This window comes from Saccostrea echinata, unplaced genomic scaffold, assembly GCF_033153115.1.
Source record: "Saccostrea echinata isolate AGI-Se365-2 ecotype Australia unplaced genomic scaffold, CSIRO_AGI_Sech_v1 ptg000027l, whole genome shotgun sequence".
Lineage (NCBI taxonomy): Eukaryota > Metazoa > Mollusca > Bivalvia > Ostreida > Ostreidae > Saccostrea > Saccostrea echinata.
In genome coordinates this window covers 7,367,760-7,386,401 of record NW_026889776.1, presented here as the reverse complement: position 1 = coordinate 7,386,401, position 18,642 = coordinate 7,367,760, and the positions used below count along the sequence as shown (strand labels likewise).

Below are 18,642 nucleotides of genomic sequence, written 5' to 3'. Positions count from 1 at the left end.
CAGACTCTTATCGTTTGCTTCTGCGAATGATAGGCTTAGACACTGGCAAGGGTTATATAACGTGTCAAAAATCAGTGACTGATGAAGTTTTGGTGCGTGTCAAGAATCGATGGACGGTTCTAGGAGTTGTTACGTTTGGGAGATAATGAAAGTCCTCATCGTTACATTTGAATTGAATTTTGCGTTTAGTGACATACCTATCAGTATCTGGGTTGAATCGTATTTTGTACAAAGGAATCGAAGTCGATGTGCCAGGATAACTATTTATTGATGTTTATGTCCGTGCACTTGATCGGAGCGAAATAGTCAGGTTGTTTTTGAAGAACTCAAATCAGACATGACTTTGGTCAAATAAGAAGCAAAATGCCCATGGACCGCAACGCTCACCTGAAATTTTTCCCCTCTTGTTGAAAAAAAAATTGACCCTATATTGTGGCCTTGCCCTAGCCACAAAATATTCTAGAGAAAAAGATTTAAAAAAAAAAGAATTTCCTGGTGTATACATACATTTGGTAACATCTGGTCCCTAATCTTAGTCCTAACCTAACCCCACAGTCAAATCAAGAACTCAAATCAGACATGACTTTGGTCAAATAAGAAGCAAAATGCCTATGGACCACAACGCTCACCTGAAATTTTTCCCCTCTTGTTGAAAAAAAAATTGACCCTATATTGTGGCCTTGCCCTAGCCACAAAATATTCTAGAGAAAAAGATTTAAAAAAAAAAAAAGAATTTCCTGGTGTATACATACATTTGGTAACATCTGGTCCCTAATCTTAGTCCTAACCTAACCCCACAGTCAATAATTTGGAGAGAAAAAAACCTGGGATATTGTGACTCCAACCTACCCCCTTGCAACCACGATTTGAACAAAATTGAATGCTTGCATATTAATATCATTTAACCATGTAACGCAGTTGTTATTGAAAAGATTTTAAAATATGTTTTTCTTTAAATTCTAACGTAAAAAATTGACCCTATCATGGCCCCATCTAATCACATGATAATGCTTGTATTTAGTATAATTAATCATAACTCAGCTGTTCTTGAGAAAAAAATTTCTCCATATACTTCCTTGTAAACTTTTATTCCTATTACATGTATTGACCAATACTAAAAAGAAGGCTATGATTTGAACAAATTTGAATCTGCATTACCTGAGGATGCTTGCATATAAATATCACTAATCACAATCTTGGATTTCTTGAGAAATATTTAAGATTTTTCCTTATGTATTCCTACTTTGATCACTTTGATCTCCCATTGAAGCATCACTCTATTGATCTGAACAAATCTATCCCGCACTACACTACTAAATGAGGATGCTTGCATATTGATATCACTGACCATAGCCTTGCTGTTTTTCATCAAAGATTTAATTTTTTTTCCTATTTATCCACATGGAAAACTTTGATCCCAAATTGTGGCCTCATTTTACGCATTACTTTTCCATAAAGAAATTTCATAGTTTTATGAAATTTAAAAATATTTAAAATAATTTTTGTGACTGTATTATTTTATGGTCTTTGTCATTTGCACAGGGAAGTTAATCTGACTCAGAAATCATAGCATTTTTTGGCTAATGTTTGTATTTGTAAGTCTCCCAGACCCTCTGACTCCGTACATGTCCATGAACAAATTAGATGTCGAAATCGACGATATCGACAATATCATGCCGATATCGTATCGATATCGATCCAAATTAGTACTATGAAATTGAAATTACTCTCAATATATCAATATCAATAGATACCTTAAAAGACTGAGTGCTAGGTTGATATCGTCGATATCGACAATATCATGACAAAATTGCATCGACCATGATCTGTAAGCTTTTTCCAAGTTAATGTATAATATAATTATATAAGACCACAAGCGATGAAGATATTAATTTTGAACATGAATATACGTTTAAATATAGGGTTAGGGGGTTGTTATTGTCAGGGGTAAGGGTTAGGGTAAGATTTTAGGTTAATGTTAATGGGTGTAGGTTGGTAAAAACATATTTTGTTCAATTATGATTCAATATTGATATCAATATCGATAAGATATCGTCGATATCGAAGGCAGAGCAAACTTAGTACTCGGAAAGTTCATACGAACAAGTCTTGCACGAAGAAATACAACCACAAGAACGATAACAAAAAGGATTCGATATCGAAATTGATGATATCGATTGCAAATACAATTTAGAGTATTTAAAAATAGACACACATAGTATACAACGACAAGGAAAGTACCACCAAAGGTTGAGCAACCATGATTTGATATCGAAGCGATATCTTAGATATTGACACTATAAAAAGAACGTCAAAAAGTGATAGTATTTAAGCAAATCACATGTTAAAAGACACAATTTTTTTTTGAGGGGGGGGGGGATAATTCATTTAACAATCATGATTCGATATCGATAGTCACCCGCGTGGCACGGTGGTTAGAGCGTCTGCTCTAGAATCGCGAAGTAAGGAGTTGATCCTTACGTCGCGGGTTCGAATCCCACTGTGGGACGTGGAGACCAGTCATTCGGATGAGACTGTACAAACCGAGGTCCCGTGTCGCAGTAGGTCCTGGCACGAAAAAGATCCCTCACTGCTCAATGGCCGTAAGTGCCGAGTATAGGACAAAATTTGCAGCTCTCCACCGGCAAGTGATGGCGTCTCCATATGAGTGAAAAATTCTCGAGAGGGACGTTAAACAACATACAAATAAACAAACAAATCGATATCGATGATATTGACAGAAAGGAAAACTTAACAAAAGGTATTCTAATATACACATAAATATAGAGAAAACAAGAGGACCATGGGCCACATCGCTCACCTGAGTACACCGGCTAGGAAAAAGCACAAATCAGTAATCAGTTCAGTTCAGTAATCAGTTCAGTATTGAAAAGTTTACATGGGGGAACTTGAATTTTAAACTACCTGAGGATGCTTCCATAGCAATATAAAAATGGCTTTGCTGTTGTTGAGCAGAAGATTTTTAAAGATTTTTTTAGTACAGTGTATATATTCCCGTCTTAAAAAATTTGACCCCCATTGTGGCCCCACCCTACCCCTGGGGTTCATGATTTGAACAAATTTGAATCTACACTACATGAGGATATGAGTAAACATTGCTTTCCTGTTCTTGAAAAGAAGATTTTTAAACTTTTTTTCCCTTTTTATTCCTATGTTAAACTTATATGATATGATATCCAATTGTGGCCCCTCCCTACCCATGGGGGGCATGATTTCAACAAAGTTGAACCTACACTATCTGAAACTGCTTCCATATCAATATGACTTTTTCCTATTTAAAGCTATGTAAAGAAGATGGGCGAACAAGGCGAGAGCAATGCCTATAGTGCAACAAACTGAAGGTGAAAAATTAAACCTCGATTATATCAAAATTTTCTTTGGTGTTTCATCTAAAATTAAATTATAATTTATGTAAAATCTCCACAATTTGCAATAATCTCACTAAGATTGAAATAATTTTGGCTATGAAAAAGCATACACACACTAGAGAGGGCGAAAAAGATCATTTTCTCATACTAAAACACAATTTTTCGATATGAGTGGGTCTTCTCTACATTTTTTTACAAAGTTTATCCTCAAAGTCTGCCAAAAAATATACATTTTTTGATCAACAAAAACATGGAACAAAGACCCACTATACCTTAAAAATACACTTTTATGACACAACATTTGCATCCTTCCGAGAAATACTTGAAGTCCATTTAGTAAAAGGTCATATCACAAACATGATTTAAATGCCACAGTTCTTCTAGTGCTCTGTAGGGTAGTGGTTAGCGTGTTAGTCTCAAAAGAAAAATGATACTCAGGGTTGTTATTGCTAGGTTCGAACCCCACGAATAGCACATTATTTTTTAATAACAGAATAATTTTTGCCGATAAAATTTTCCTCAGAAAAGTTTTGTTTATAAATTAAAGATTATAATTTTTATATCTGAAGCTATAGGCATTCTGCGCGCCTTGTTCACCCATCTCCTTTGATCCCCCATTGTGGCCCCATCCTACCTCAAAGGTCATCATTTAAACAAACTTGAATCTACACCACATGAGGATGCTTCCATATCATTACGCCTAACCATGGCTTTGCTGTTCTTGAGAAGAAGATTTTTAAAGATTTTTTTCCTATATTCCTATGTAAAATTTTGACCCCCCCCCCCCCTAGTGGCTCCACCCTACCCCTGAGGTTCATGATTTGAACAAACTTGAATCTACATTACATGAGGATGCTTCCATATCAATATGACTAAACATGGCTTTGCTGTTCTTGAGAAGATTTTTAAAGATTTTTTTCCCTATATATTCCTATGTAAAATTTTGACTCCCCATTGAGGTCCCACCCTACCACCAGGGGTCATTCCTGATCCCACCTCTGATGTTTGGAGGTCCGTGTTTGCTCGGCTCCTATTTTGTATTGTTTAATGGACTTCTGAGCTTGAATACTCTTCGTTATCTCCATATATTTCATTCATATATATTCCTTCCCGAATTGTGGCCCCACACTACCCCTATGGGTAATCATTTGAACAAACTTGAATTTACACTACCTGAGGATGCGTCCATATCAATAAGACTAATCATGGCTTTGCTGTTCTTGAGAAGAAGATTTTTCAAGTTTTTCCCCTACCTATCCTAACCCCAAGGGTCATCATTTGACCAAACTTGAATCTACACCATGTAAAGAAGGTTTCCTATAAGTTTAAACTTTTTTGGCCCAGTGGTTCTCGACAAGTTTTTACTATTTCTGAATTATCCCCTCTTCAATGAGGGCGTGGCCCTTCATTTGAACAAACTTGAATCCCCTTTACTCAAGGATGCTTTGTGGCAAGTTTGGTTGAAATTGGCCCAGTGGTTCTGGAGGACGGACGGACGGACAGAGAGCTAGACAGACGGACTACAGACAAAATGTGATCAGAAAAGCTCACTTAAGCTTTCAGCTCAGGTGAGCTAAAACTGTCCCTCTGTCTGTCTGTCAGTCTGTCCCATTTGGTTTTCCGCACTTTTTTCCTAAACGCTTGCAGATATTGAGCTGATTTTTGGTATGTGAGTGTATCTTGATAAGTTACAGATCAAGTTTGCATTTCGTTCCGCTTAAGGTATTAGAGGTGTAATGTGCCATTTCCGGTAAAAATGACGGCATTTACCGAGGTGTCTGACATCGGCAGATTTCGGAACACTGCACTTCGTAAACAAAAATGGCATGTCGTCAATACGGCCTAGGACGCTAACATAAAACATACGCCAAAGAAAAGGAATATAACTTAGCGGAGGAGAGAATGTTAGACAAAATATGCAGTCAAAACGATGATACCTTCAAATTCACACTTCATGGGGTTTTCCAACTTCTAAAAATAGCACCATTTTCGAAGAACGAACGAAGTATACCTTTCTTCAAAACTTTACATTCGCATCGCGATTTCTTGTGATTCTCTCAATATCAGCAAACCGTTTGAGGGGAAAAAATGTACGTAATAGGTAGCATTGCGTGCATTGTAGAATCTGCAATTTATCAGTGACGTTCAATGTCCATACGTAAAATATCCGAGATGTTCAAAATATATTAGTAAAAAATAGAATGTAAATATGTTTACAACATTAAAGAAAAAACATTAATATTAGATATGGGAATAAATGATTTATTCTGGGTTGGGTAAGGGTGATTTTTGTTATTTTATTTACATTAATTAATTAATTTATTTTTACATAAGTTTACTGTTTAGAAGGAGGGGGGTTGAATATATTCTTTATTGATATTTTTGATATACATGTGGGGAGCAAATTAGTTTTTTTTTTTTTACCTTTTGATTAGTGTTTCTGTCAGTATATATTTTAGTCTACATTGTATAGTAATGTTTTGATCTGTAAAGAACTTCATGCACATGGAAGCTGCAAAAATGTAGGTCATTTTGCAAATCTTTTTCTGGGTCAAGGTCACTGTGACGAGGTCAATCTTCTGAACAAATGAATATGACTAAAGTGAAGTGTATTCAATAAGACAATAACCTGTTGTTTATATATGCTCATTTTTTCATTAAGTATCACATATCCCATGACATTTACAAAAAATAATGGCTTAAATTTTTAGGGGTACATCGCTATGACACAGAATATAGATAAATATTGTGGATGGAATAAATTTTTTGTTGTTATATTATCACAAACACACCTTACACAAAAATGATATTGTTCTTTTATTGATCTTTCCTACCATATTTTTCTTTGACAGAATATTACAAACGGTTTTATGAAAAAAATTGTCACTCAAAGAAGACAAGTTCTCTCGATTACAAGTATTCATATATCATACCTGATGAATTTGAACTAAAAAGAATGCATATATGCAATCTGTACTGCTTAGTGTTGCAGCTGAATACATGAAACATTCAACTGTTTGCGACTAACTAGAGTAGAGGTAAAAATTACATCTGTACCTTTTGTCTATTAAAGGTGCACCAGTGGTTAGAGGGTACCGGCATGAAAATAAGTGTAGAAAAATTATGTTTGGACAGAATTGCATGAAACTTTGGGAAATACTGCCTCAAGTGTTGTCCATTATAACTAAACTGAATTTAGTCATATTCAAGGTCATGACCATTGCACCCCTAATACCTTAATTGATTTTTGACGGAATTACGGCCTTTTCAATTCAATTGCAATTGCTAAGGCAATACTCTCTCAGAAGGCTCTCAGAAGGCTTGTTTTATAGTTTTGTGAATGTAATTGGTGTGTAAATCACACATATGTGTCTCTTAGGCTATTTCATGCAGCGCCATCGTGACGGTACATATTGTCGTCCTATACATATTGTCGCAGACGACATTGTGTACCTCCCATAACTGCACATATTGCCGTCCGTCGGCATATATGGTCTTTAGCTGTACATATTGTCGCCGGAGACAAGATTTACATACCCTTACTGCACATATTGAGATAATAATGAAGATGATGTTAATAATGATGAGGAAAGATAAGAAAGCTAGGTTGCACAAATGGTACATACATGTAGAGAAATCTTTAATTTGTAGTATCTATCCGAATAGTATCCTAATATTAATATAACTCTAAAAATACACTGATATAGAGTGCACTTAAAGTTTTAACCAATTAAATATAATCATATAATTTCTATAGAAGCAGGTTTAATGAGAAGACTTTTAAACAATAGGTTCATGGGCCACAACGCTCACCTGAGACACTCTGGACCTGGCTGTATTGCTTAAGATTTTTCCCCAATATACATGTATTCTTTTGCAAAATTTTGATCGCCTTTTGTGACCGCACCCTAAACACAGTGGCCATGATTTGAACAAAAATGAATCTACTCTAGCAGAGAAAGCTTTCACTTTAATATGATTTATCATGGCTTAAAAGATTTGTTGTTCTTAAGAAGAGATGTTTTAAAAATGTTTCCCTATGTAATCCCTACTGTGGCTCGCCCTACCCCTGAGGACTATGATCGGAACAATTTACAACCTAGACTACCTAAGTAAGCTTCCTAAATTTCATTTTAGAACTAACATAAGAATCAACCCTTCTTCAGAAAGCATTAACCGAAATGTCATCTTATCTGGTCCAGTGGATTATCTGGCCCAGTGGTTCTTGAGAAGATTTTTTATGATCCTACCCTATTTTTGCCTTTTTGTTGATTATCATCTCTTGGAAGGGGGCTTGTACAGTATTGCAAGCCTGATTGTCTGTCTTCTTCCGTGCGTTGTGTGTTTGTAAACCTCTCTCACTCTCTCTTCATTACCCTAGTAAATATTCGTCAAATCGAAAATCGACGACAATATTTGCCTATGCATGGCTGTACATATTGTCGCCGACGACAATATGTGTCGATGCTTGACTGTACATTTTGTCGTCCATTATGCGGGAGGAAAATAAGGCTCGTCTCGGCACATATTGCCTCCAGCGACAATATGTACCGATAGACGACAATATGTGCAGTGAGGATTGGAACATAAAGTCGCCGACGACAATATGTACAGAACGACAATATGTACCGTCACATCCCTCCTCCTACTCAAATTGCTGGATCTGCCCCTTTGAATTGACCCTTTTATCGTGGAATTACTGTACTAACAAGTTATAAATTTTGAAGTTACTAGGTTAAGGTAACTTGTGATCTGTGTGTCCCTTTTTTATTCGAATCCTTCTCCATAACTTCTCAACTTTCTTCAAAAATAATTCTTTAAATATTGACAATCTTCACAGTGTTAAGGGTTTGTTGATATCGTTCTTTTACACAAACCCTTGACAAAAGTTGTTATATATAATTCGGGCTAGAAAACTACAATTTCATTTGTTCCCTGTCTAGGACTGGGACCAATCAGAAAATAGCCTTATTGAAGGTAAGTTTTGTAAACAAATATGCCTTGTCTTTAAAATGCATGGAAAGTGCCAATACTATAGGATTTGTGACTAATTTCCTCAAATAAAATATCAGAGATTAATCCTTCTCCTTACAATCACAGAAGACTCTCTGGCTTTGAGCCACTTGAAAACGACGGAGTTAAAGATATATTCTCATTGGTTTGTTTATAATAAACCGTTACATCATATGTAAGCACAATCCCAATTTTTAAGTGGCGACCTGTCTAGAATTTGTGAAGTATCACAAAATCTTGACATCGTTAAGATGCTTGATATCAGTTTTACCATAAATCATAGCTTTGTCTTAGAGGTATATACACATGTACCTAGCTATGTCTAATGTAAATCACCACCCACTATGACCCCACCTCCGCGTTGACTCGGTGGATATTATAAATAGTATTTACCTCGTGAAATAATCGGATAATTCAAATAACACCTTTAAAACCCAAGTCCCATGTCGGTTGGCTTTACGATAAATATCCTTCACTGCGTTGGCTCGAGTCTATGGCATTGGTCTAAATTTGGCCCTATCCGTGTCTGATGACGCTTTGAAATGAGTGAAAAGTGCTTTCCTTGACTTGATTTTCATGAGAACTAGATGTGTCATAATGCCACGAAAGCCCCTGCAGGCAGTCAAAATTTCAAATGCCATATTAAGTTTTAAATTTGTTTGCACAAAAGATTTTTTTCGAAGATTAAGGGGCATATCTAAGATAAAAACGATACAATGTTAACCTTATTAAAGTGGCCCTATACATCGATGGTTATACTTTTTAAGACACTGCGTCACAAGATGGAAATCTAAATGTTTTGTGAAATTGTTTGTATATATCGATTTGGTCAACTATTATCATAGCCAACTGGTTAAGTATCGGACTTATGAACCGCAAATCCCAAGTTCGAATCCCGCTTGGGCTTTTGTTCATATTTACTTAATTAAAATTTTGCGCCTTGATCAGAACGCACAGTTGTGCACAAAATGCATTTATTACTAAGATAATAAATAAAAACTTCAAACTGTAAATTGCACTATTATAGCCAAGATAATGATTAGAAAATGTGAATTTTTAAATTTTTTCCAAGTTCAAGGGGGAACAGTCAAAAATCATCGGACCAGGACCAAATTCGAACTTGACCTGTAATTTCTGGTAAAATACCTGCATGTGCAATTTCAACCTTAAACAAACATCCCTACAAAAGTTAGAGAGTGGAAACTGAAAATTTCTTATTATTTTCTAAGTTAAAGAACCGTTCACGGTAGCTCAGTCGGTAGAGCGCTTGCTCCGTGATCGGAGGTCGTGAGTTCGAATCTCGGCCGCGACTGACCTAAGTCGATAAAAAAAAATGGGTAGCAACAGTTCCTTCGCCATGCGCACTGCACTTTGAAGTGAAAGTTGCGGGTCCTTCGGATGAGACCTTAAAAACCGAGGCCCCGTGTCACGGCAGGCGTTGGCACGATAAAGATTCCACACTGCTCAATGGCCCTGAGTGCCGAGTAAAGGTAAAAATTTGAAGCCCTTCACCGGTATATGGTGACGTCTCTATATGAGTGAAAAATTTTCAAAGGGACGTAAAACAACATACAATCAATCAATCAATCAATCAATCTAAGTTCAAGAGGGATAACCCTATCAAAATTCATGGACCACGACAAAATTCGAACTTAACCTGTATTTTCCTGCATATGCAATCCCAGCCTTGTACATACATCCCTACAAAAGCAAGCTAACGGAAACTGAAAATTTCTTATTTTTCTAAGTTCAAGAGGGATAATTCTGTTAAAAATCATCAGACTACGACCAAATTCAAATTTGACCTGTATTTTCTGGTAAAACACCTACACGTGCAATTTCAACCTTATAAATACATCCCTTCAAAAGTTAGAGAACGGAAACTGAAAATTACTTATTTTCCCTAAATTTAACAGGGATAACTCTCAAAAATCATCGGACCATAAACAAATTCGTACTTGAGCTGCGCATACCTATGACGTATCCATATGTCAAATTTGAGTTGAATGTGTGCAACTGTTGCCGAGATAATGAACGGAAAGTCAGTGATGATGGGATGACAGAATGACGGAACAGGGTTACATTTTATATCCCGGCCATTTTATGGCGGGGGCATAAAAAGAATCATGTGGCCCTTTTTCGTGGCCCACTTCACCTGGGAAAGTGGAGAAATGGTTACATGTAAGTTTGACTAACAGTGGTTTTACTGTACTTATTCAGAAGATTTTCCCTGTATATTCATATGCAAAACTTAACCCTATTGCGTTCTCCCGAGGGTCAGGATGTGAACATACTTGAATCTATCTTCCTAAAGATGCTTCTATGTAAACATGATTAAGTTAGTGTGGCAATGTTAAAAATTCTTTAAAAGATTTTGCCAACGTTTTACGTTAGATTTGTTGCCCTACAGCTCAGGGGTCATATGTAACCAAACTTGAATCTACACTTTATGGACAGCTTGTATATCACCGGCAATTCAACAGAGGATTTCTTAATATTCTAATGTAAAGCTATGGTCACCTTTAGTGGCACCATCCCTTACTGAACATTTGGGGCCCTGGCTCAAACGAACTCGCATGCTCTGGGTAAGCATTGTGGCCCATAAGCCTCTTGTTCCTTTGACAGGAAGATGCAGACATTGTGGCATTGATGTTCATAGTTGAGGTTGGACAACAACATGAATCTAATCTATGTAGCAATATATTATATTAATATGTTATATCCAAAAGGTAGAAATATTCAATGTAAACATCTGCTGTCCTTGTTTGTTAGATAAAAGGAGTGATAGAACATCCGTGGTCCTCTTTGTTTCAACACATATAACTTTTTGTCTCTGGTGACATTTCTAGAAGAGAGTTATAATTTTCTATTACAAACCAATTTATCTTAAAACACCGTCGGATCGATTTATCGTTTTTCAGTCATTTAATTATCTGAGTCAGTGCTCTTGCTCTCATGTATCGCAATGTATAAAAACACTACGGCCTGATGGCAGATATCTTAATATTGACATAACATTCAGGAGAGCCTTTCACCGTACGATCCTTTTCAGTCGATTACACTATCACTTAGGCTTCTATTTGCTGCATTTAAGGTTTACATTAATTGATTTAGAGCTGTATATAATTTACCCCAATACTTAAAAAAACAACCTCCATTACCCTTGATAATCTACAATTTACTGAATTTCTGTTACGGAGAATCAGCAGGGTGGATTACCCAGATGAAATATATCCCCGTTTCTCCGACTCACAGTCTCAAGTAGATAGTAAATTACATAAAACCTTCTAATGGCTGTGTGTGTTATTAATTTGAAAACGATATAATTTTCTGTGGTAAGGAAAGGTAAAATAATCATTTATTATGGTATCATAATTAAATCTCTATGGATATGAGTTATTTCCCTTTATACTCTTTGCATTTGATCACGACAGGTGCCCGCTAAGGCACACTTCACCTGTTGATCCAAAAATATTATTGAATGTTTAAAGTGTACGCAATGTTTTACTTATCTTTTGTAATAGCTTCGAAGATTGCTACCGAAGATTACACATACATTAGCTAATATACACTGTACTTGTTTTCAATGATAATGAGTATTTCTAATGCATAAATCAGCAAAGGTCTGGTGTTTAAAACAGTAAACATACATGTATTTTAATTAGTTTGATGCATTTTGACTTAAATACCAGCTGAATCTGGTACAGAATTTTGAACTGGTCGAAGAATTTTACTGATTATCATCGATCTTTTAGTCTTTATTCAACTTTTCGCCCATATTTTAAGAAAGACATGAAATGTTTTCTCTGAAATAAATCTACAAAGGTGTCGATTTTGTCGTCGACACCAGTATTCACCTAAGGGGTATCATGATTATTGCAGTCCGGAGGACCGGGCTGCTCCATACATATAAGTTTAAGTTTTGGTGTATAGGATTGAAGTACAGGTGGAAAAAGTTATTCAGAATTAAGGATTAACTATACATTAAAAAGATTATACATCAGAATGTTCTTTTCCTTTATAAATTACGAGCTACACAATATATTTACTTCCATGATATACATCTTTAAAAATATATATGTTTTTCATTTGTAATATACAAAGTTGTTTATCATTTACTATCGACGAAACGTCTTTAGGACGTTAAATTTTATTTTTTTTGCATGAAAACGTACGTTACACAGTTTGTGTTTTATATTCATGAAGTAAAATATATTTTTGATGATAGGTGATACATGTGTCTGATTCTAATTTATATTCTATGAAGCCAGCAGTTACTTGAGGAAATGATAAAGTTTAAAACAAGTCATACAATTATTAATACTTTTTGTAATTAATACAATAATGAGAACAAGTAATATAATTTGATGACAATTTGATGACTTGTTCTCCTTTGATGCTTAGAATGTATGATCTTAATAATTATCACGCATGAAAATAAATCAAATTATATCGGGGCTATCAGGATTAATAACCTCCTCCCCTATATTTTTCCTTGAGTCCCATCTCTTCCCATTCTTATACATGTATATACAAATCTCTTATACCGTTCATCGTTGGCAAAATCCTCAAAAAAACGAACAGGAACATACGGCAAGAGGTCATGTCTTGGTACAAATTTAAACTTGATAAAAACATCAACAATAATAATACTAATAAATAAATAAATGAGTAAATAAATAAAATTTTCAATCAACAATTAAATCAGAAACAAACAAAACATATAAAATAAATAATATTAATAAATAATAAAAACTTTACTTATAATAAGACAAATAAATAAATAAATATATACATCCACAATGATGCTCGGTGTTCTCTAGGCTAGTGTATGGTTCATCAAGCGCTTCATCACTGCCACGTTAACGAACTCAACACAGCAGCCTTCTGTGACTCCATTTAATTCAACAAAACATTGGAGTGTAACAGTTGTTTAACATAATGGGATAAGTAGTTACATGTACAACTGCCAGTGGAATGTTTTGAAATGCCTCTTCTTTATCTTTGTCGAGGATAAGTGGGAGTATATGATTGCAGGGTCTTTTTTCAAACACGTTATCACAAAAAAGCAGCGGACGTTGTTTTGGAATTGCATAAAGATAACACTAGATTTGAATTATGATATGAATAAAAATCACAAACCGTTTGTACACGTATATTTTTCGCTAATTGTGTAAATTAAATTAGCAAATGTTACGAGCATATGGTACTTAAATTTCAAATAATCTGCATGCGAAAACAAGCAAAGGACGATGGCGTGCTTTCAGCTGTCAGACAGACTGCACGCGCTCTTACCTGAATAAGCACCAATATTTTTTCACCTGCCCTGAAAGAGTGTAAGGGGTCTGTTGTTACAATGAAGGCTAGCGGATCTTTATACAGAAAATGGTCAAACCGTGCGAATTCCTGGAGTATCGATTCCAGAGGGGGCCCAACAGAAATATTTATAGAGTGGTAATGTTTCCACAGCCTGCAAAACTTAAGTTGGTCGGACAATCGTTAGGGGCGAGGAAACTTACCTTGGATTACGATCAGTGGATTCTGAATATTGTGAACCCTACGTTGAAGATAGATTTTGGAATACGTCCATTCAAATAAAATTCTAAATTCACCTTCACCGTTGAGACAATATGCGTTGTTAAATCGGATTCTATATTTAATCCCAGAATTCCATAGCAGTTAATTAACGGTCTGAAGCATTAAAAGTCACCATGTTATTACTGTGTATTCTGACGTTTGCCCTTTCTTCTGTGAGGTGTGAGACGGAGGTACAGTTAGCGGTTTTGCTCCCAAACAATACAAACCGCCTTTTTCCTGTCGATAAACTACTTCCGGCGGTAGAGATAGGGATCGCACGGGTCCAGAAGACATTAGTTCCTGACGTCAAGTTTAACGTCAGCTACGCCGACACCAAATGTCACATTGGGATTGCTATTAATGAGGCCATCAAATTCCGCTACAGTGGTGGAATCGTTCATGCCTTTTTTGGCCCGGTGTGTGATTACGCCGTGGCCCCAGTTGCTAGACAGGTAACCGTACATTCTACAGTTGATTATTTAAGCATAGGTGAATTTTGTTTTAACATGAAGTCTATCATACATGATATAGAAAAAGTTTGTATAAAGTGTTTGATAACTAGACTTCTTCAGCTAAGGATTAAAGTACATATGAAAGAATACAAGCGCATACTCGGTCATAAACCGATACCCGATAAGCGATTGGAAGTGAGACACTCTCTTTAATTATAGAAAAAAAAAAATTAAAGTCCTCATTCGATAAGGCTTGCGTTACCCAGCAAAGTAAGTTAATTGTATTTAAAAGTTAGTTTTAAAATCTTAGAAGGACTCAATAAATTCAAATAGGCCATACAAAAAATCGAGCTCGACCATTTCGGACTTGGGTGGGGCTGCTTATTAAGGATTTAGGTATCTTAAGAAATGTTATAACCTTGACTAAAACGATGAATAAAGCCACACATGTGCATGTATATATAAGGAAGTAACTATATAACCCTGGACATTTCAGAAACTCCATATATATATATATATATATATATATATATATATATATATATATATATATATATATATATATATATATATATATATACATGTATATATATATATATATATATATATATATATATATATATATATATATATATATATATATATATGCAAAGTAAGTGGAAAATTAAGGAACCAAAGTGAAATATTCAAATCTCGAGGAAAGTGTACATTTCATAATTGTAGGATATTAAAAGTGTAGAAATATGATTGTCTACTGGAGTAAAAATCTAGGAAAATTTACGGCCTAGAAATATATACATGTATAAGGAAGAATTTGTAGCCATAACAGATGGAATTGAGCCAACTGTAACTCATACTTAGAAGAAAAGTTCAGGCATTTTCCTAATTAAAAATATAAATAAATAAAATGGATATTTTCTATCAATTATAATGCAAAAATAATTAGTGGAAAATGATTTATTTACAAGAGGAGTCAATCTGAAAAAAAACAAAAAAACAAAACATTGTGACGCTAAATGATGACGTTTGATGAATGCCATCTAAAACCAGAAAAGAAACAAAACTGTTTTAAAACCTTTTAATTAAAAAAATGAAACAAGTAATAATTCATAGCATTTTACAGCCTTAAATTTATCTGCATACATAGAGATGCAAAAAGGTTGTTATTATTTCATTTGTATATACGAAAAAACAACAACAAACAAATAAATAGTATTGTAATATACCTGTTACATCATATATTCTGCATGAATCTAGTAAAGTTTTCAAACGGCAACATAATGATGTCATAAAGCTTTATCAATTTAAAGGCAAATGCAAAAAAATAGTTTAACAGATTTAATTAATTCTTTCCAAGGGAAAAGGGGGGGGGGTAATATCTAGAAAGGAGAAATAGAATAAACACGTCAACGATTGACCATGTAACATCTACAGAATATGCTTCGTAGAACTAAATCTTTGAACGTATTGTCAATAATATTAACACGGCGGCCGATCTCCTGGTATTGATAATGAATTTATCAATGATTATTTCCACGTGAAATCTTATAAGACACACATGAATCAATGGCTGGTCTTGTTGTCGGTAAAGGTCGCGTGGTTATTGACACCCTAGGTTAATCAGAGACGCCACTAGCCCCAGACCTATCAATTTAAACCAACTATCTAAAACTAAGGCGAACTTTATCAATACCGACTTACTATAACACTGATCCGTTGTGTTTAGGTCTACTCCCATAGAATATATATAATCAACTCTACAAAATCCCAATTGTATCAAATTATCCGGCTGACCTTGTGTGAAATTCCCATAATGTTTCAAATTATCCTGGCGATGACCCCTTTCCCTTTTTTCAATCATAAACTTTTAAATTAACCTATGCTATGCACTGAACTAATGAAAAAAATATCGACCACTGGTAAAATTAACTTTTGTTAAATAAAATAAACCCCTCTCGGCTCATTTTGATTTCTCGGTTTTCTCTCCTACCTATTTATCTTGGTTTTTCGTTGTTTTTACTTCCTTTTGTAATTTTACGATTTTGTCTCGGTTGGGAAAAAAATTGGCCCTGGCGATTTTTAGATTTCGCTTTTGACCCCAGGAATCTGAAAATATACAGTTAAAAAGAATAAGCTTCTTATGCAGCCAAAAAAATATTTGTTTTGCAATGACAGGTAGATGACCAGTATAACGATTTGGAATCTGGGCTCACCAGGGGTTAACAAAGTTGTGTTTTCATGTGAAAATTTATGAAAACAATCTTAGTAGATTTAAGATTTTAAGAATTTGATATGCTGTTATTGAAAAGCAATGCTTATGTTGCAGATTTCCAAAAAAGTTTCGGATGCTGCAAGTTAGCTAGATTTTTAAGATGAGTGATCAGGCTAAATTCTTTCAGGTTTATTTCCCAGTAGCATTTACATGATTTATTCCCTTGTCAACCAAATTAACATGGATGATGAAAACGAGGACGCATACTATCAAATAAGATTCATACTTTGTATGTGACCTACATTATCTGGATGAGTAATCAGGACATGTTTGGATCAGGTTCATTAACCGGAAGTCCTCTCTTGATAGCTGTTGCAATAAAAAAATATTATTATACCTCATTATAATTATTCTACACAACGCGTTATCTGATTGGTTCTAGATTATCACGTGATCGGGCCATAAAACTTCATATTTCACGGTCGTCGGCATGCTTTTCATCATATTCCCCCTCTTCGGATACCTAGTGCATTTTCCCGCAATAGCTATCGATCATTGAAAGAAAACTCCCGAGAGTAGTAGACGTCACAATAGCCTGGTTTACGTCACAAAATTGATGATTAGTGATGTGTCAAAGGGTTTCAATAACTTTACATTAAAATGAAAGTGAATTTGAGAGCGGTGCCGAATTTGAAAGTTTATGTTTATTTCAAAGTTTTTGCTTGTTTTGGTATAATAAACAATTCATTGCATGAATGTTCGGGAAACATGAAGATTTATTCAGCCAAGAAATATCATATTCCCCTCGGGCGAAGCCCTCGGGGAATATGATATTTCTTGGCTGAATAAATCTTCATATTTCCCTCACTATCTTGCAATAAATGTATAATATGTGCACAAAGTACTGACAAAATTTCCTTTCCATTTTTATTGAAAAAAAATACAATGTACTTTTATTACTCATATTTTTTGTTTGCTTTTTTTTTTATTTGCAAAACTATATTTCAGAAAAATAGAACCGTTTGTGAATAAAAATCCTTAGGTAAATCATTTTCTGTCATTTAGTCCTTGAAAATTACACACTGCTTTCAAACATCGAATTCTTACTTCGTGAAATAAAAATTTGGGTCATTATTAATTTAGATTAATTACTTGAGAGAACAACACCAAGAGAGTAAGGAGTTTATTTAAAAAAAATCTATACATGAAAATCCCATGAGCTAAAATTTGTCGGAAAAAAGATAGATAATGATAAAATTTAAAGTATTTCTGTCGTATAATTGAAAAGAAAATCGATACAGTTACAATAAAATCTGACACAACCTTTAAATCTTCATTAAAATCTGACCCAACCTTTAAATTTCCCTGAAATATGAACACCCTTAAAACATCACAGAAATCTGACACAACCTTATATCTTCGCTGAAATCTGACAAATCTGACATAACTTAGGATGTTCACTGAAATTTAACACATCCTTAAAATCTTACTGAAATCTGACACAACCTTAAATCTTCGATGAAAACTGACAAATCTGACATAACTTAAGATGTTCACTGAAATCTGACACACCCATAAAATGTTCACTGAAATCTGATACAACCTTAAATCGTTGATGAAAACTGACAAATTTGACATAACTTAAGATGTTCACTGAAAACTGACACACCCTTAAGATCTTCACATAAATCAGACACAACCTTTAGTCTTTACAGAATTCTGACACAACCTTAAATCTTTCGCTGAAAACTGACAAATCTGACATAACTTATGTTTATTGAAATCTGACACACCCTTAAGATCTTCACCGAAATCTGACACACCCTTTAGATCTTCGCTGAACGCTGACACACCCTTAAGATTTTGATTGAAAGCTGACACAACCTCAAATCCTCACTGAAATAACCCAAGATCTTTGAAATCTTACACAACCTTAAATCTTTATTGAAATTTGAAACAGCCTTAAATCTTCACTGAAATCTGACACAACTTTTACTTA

General features: G+C 34.7%; 1 protein-coding gene across 2 annotated transcripts in view; it reads left to right on the top strand.

Moving 5' to 3' along the window:
• Nucleotides 1-18,642, top strand: part of LOC133193468 (atrial natriuretic peptide receptor 1-like) — a 265,764-nt gene that overhangs the window by 59,501 nt on the left and 187,621 nt on the right. The window contains exon 1 of one of the 2 annotated variants that reach the window (XM_061329429.1): nt 14,088-14,431. The exons of the other annotated variant lie outside the window; for it this stretch is intronic. Within the exon in view, the coding sequence (XP_061185413.1) occupies nt 14,114-14,431 (318 nt within the window). The 5' untranslated portion in view covers nt 14,088-14,113. Of the gene's footprint in view, nt 1-14,087; nt 14,432-18,642 lie in introns of those variants that run through there. 2 annotated transcript variants of the gene reach the window in all.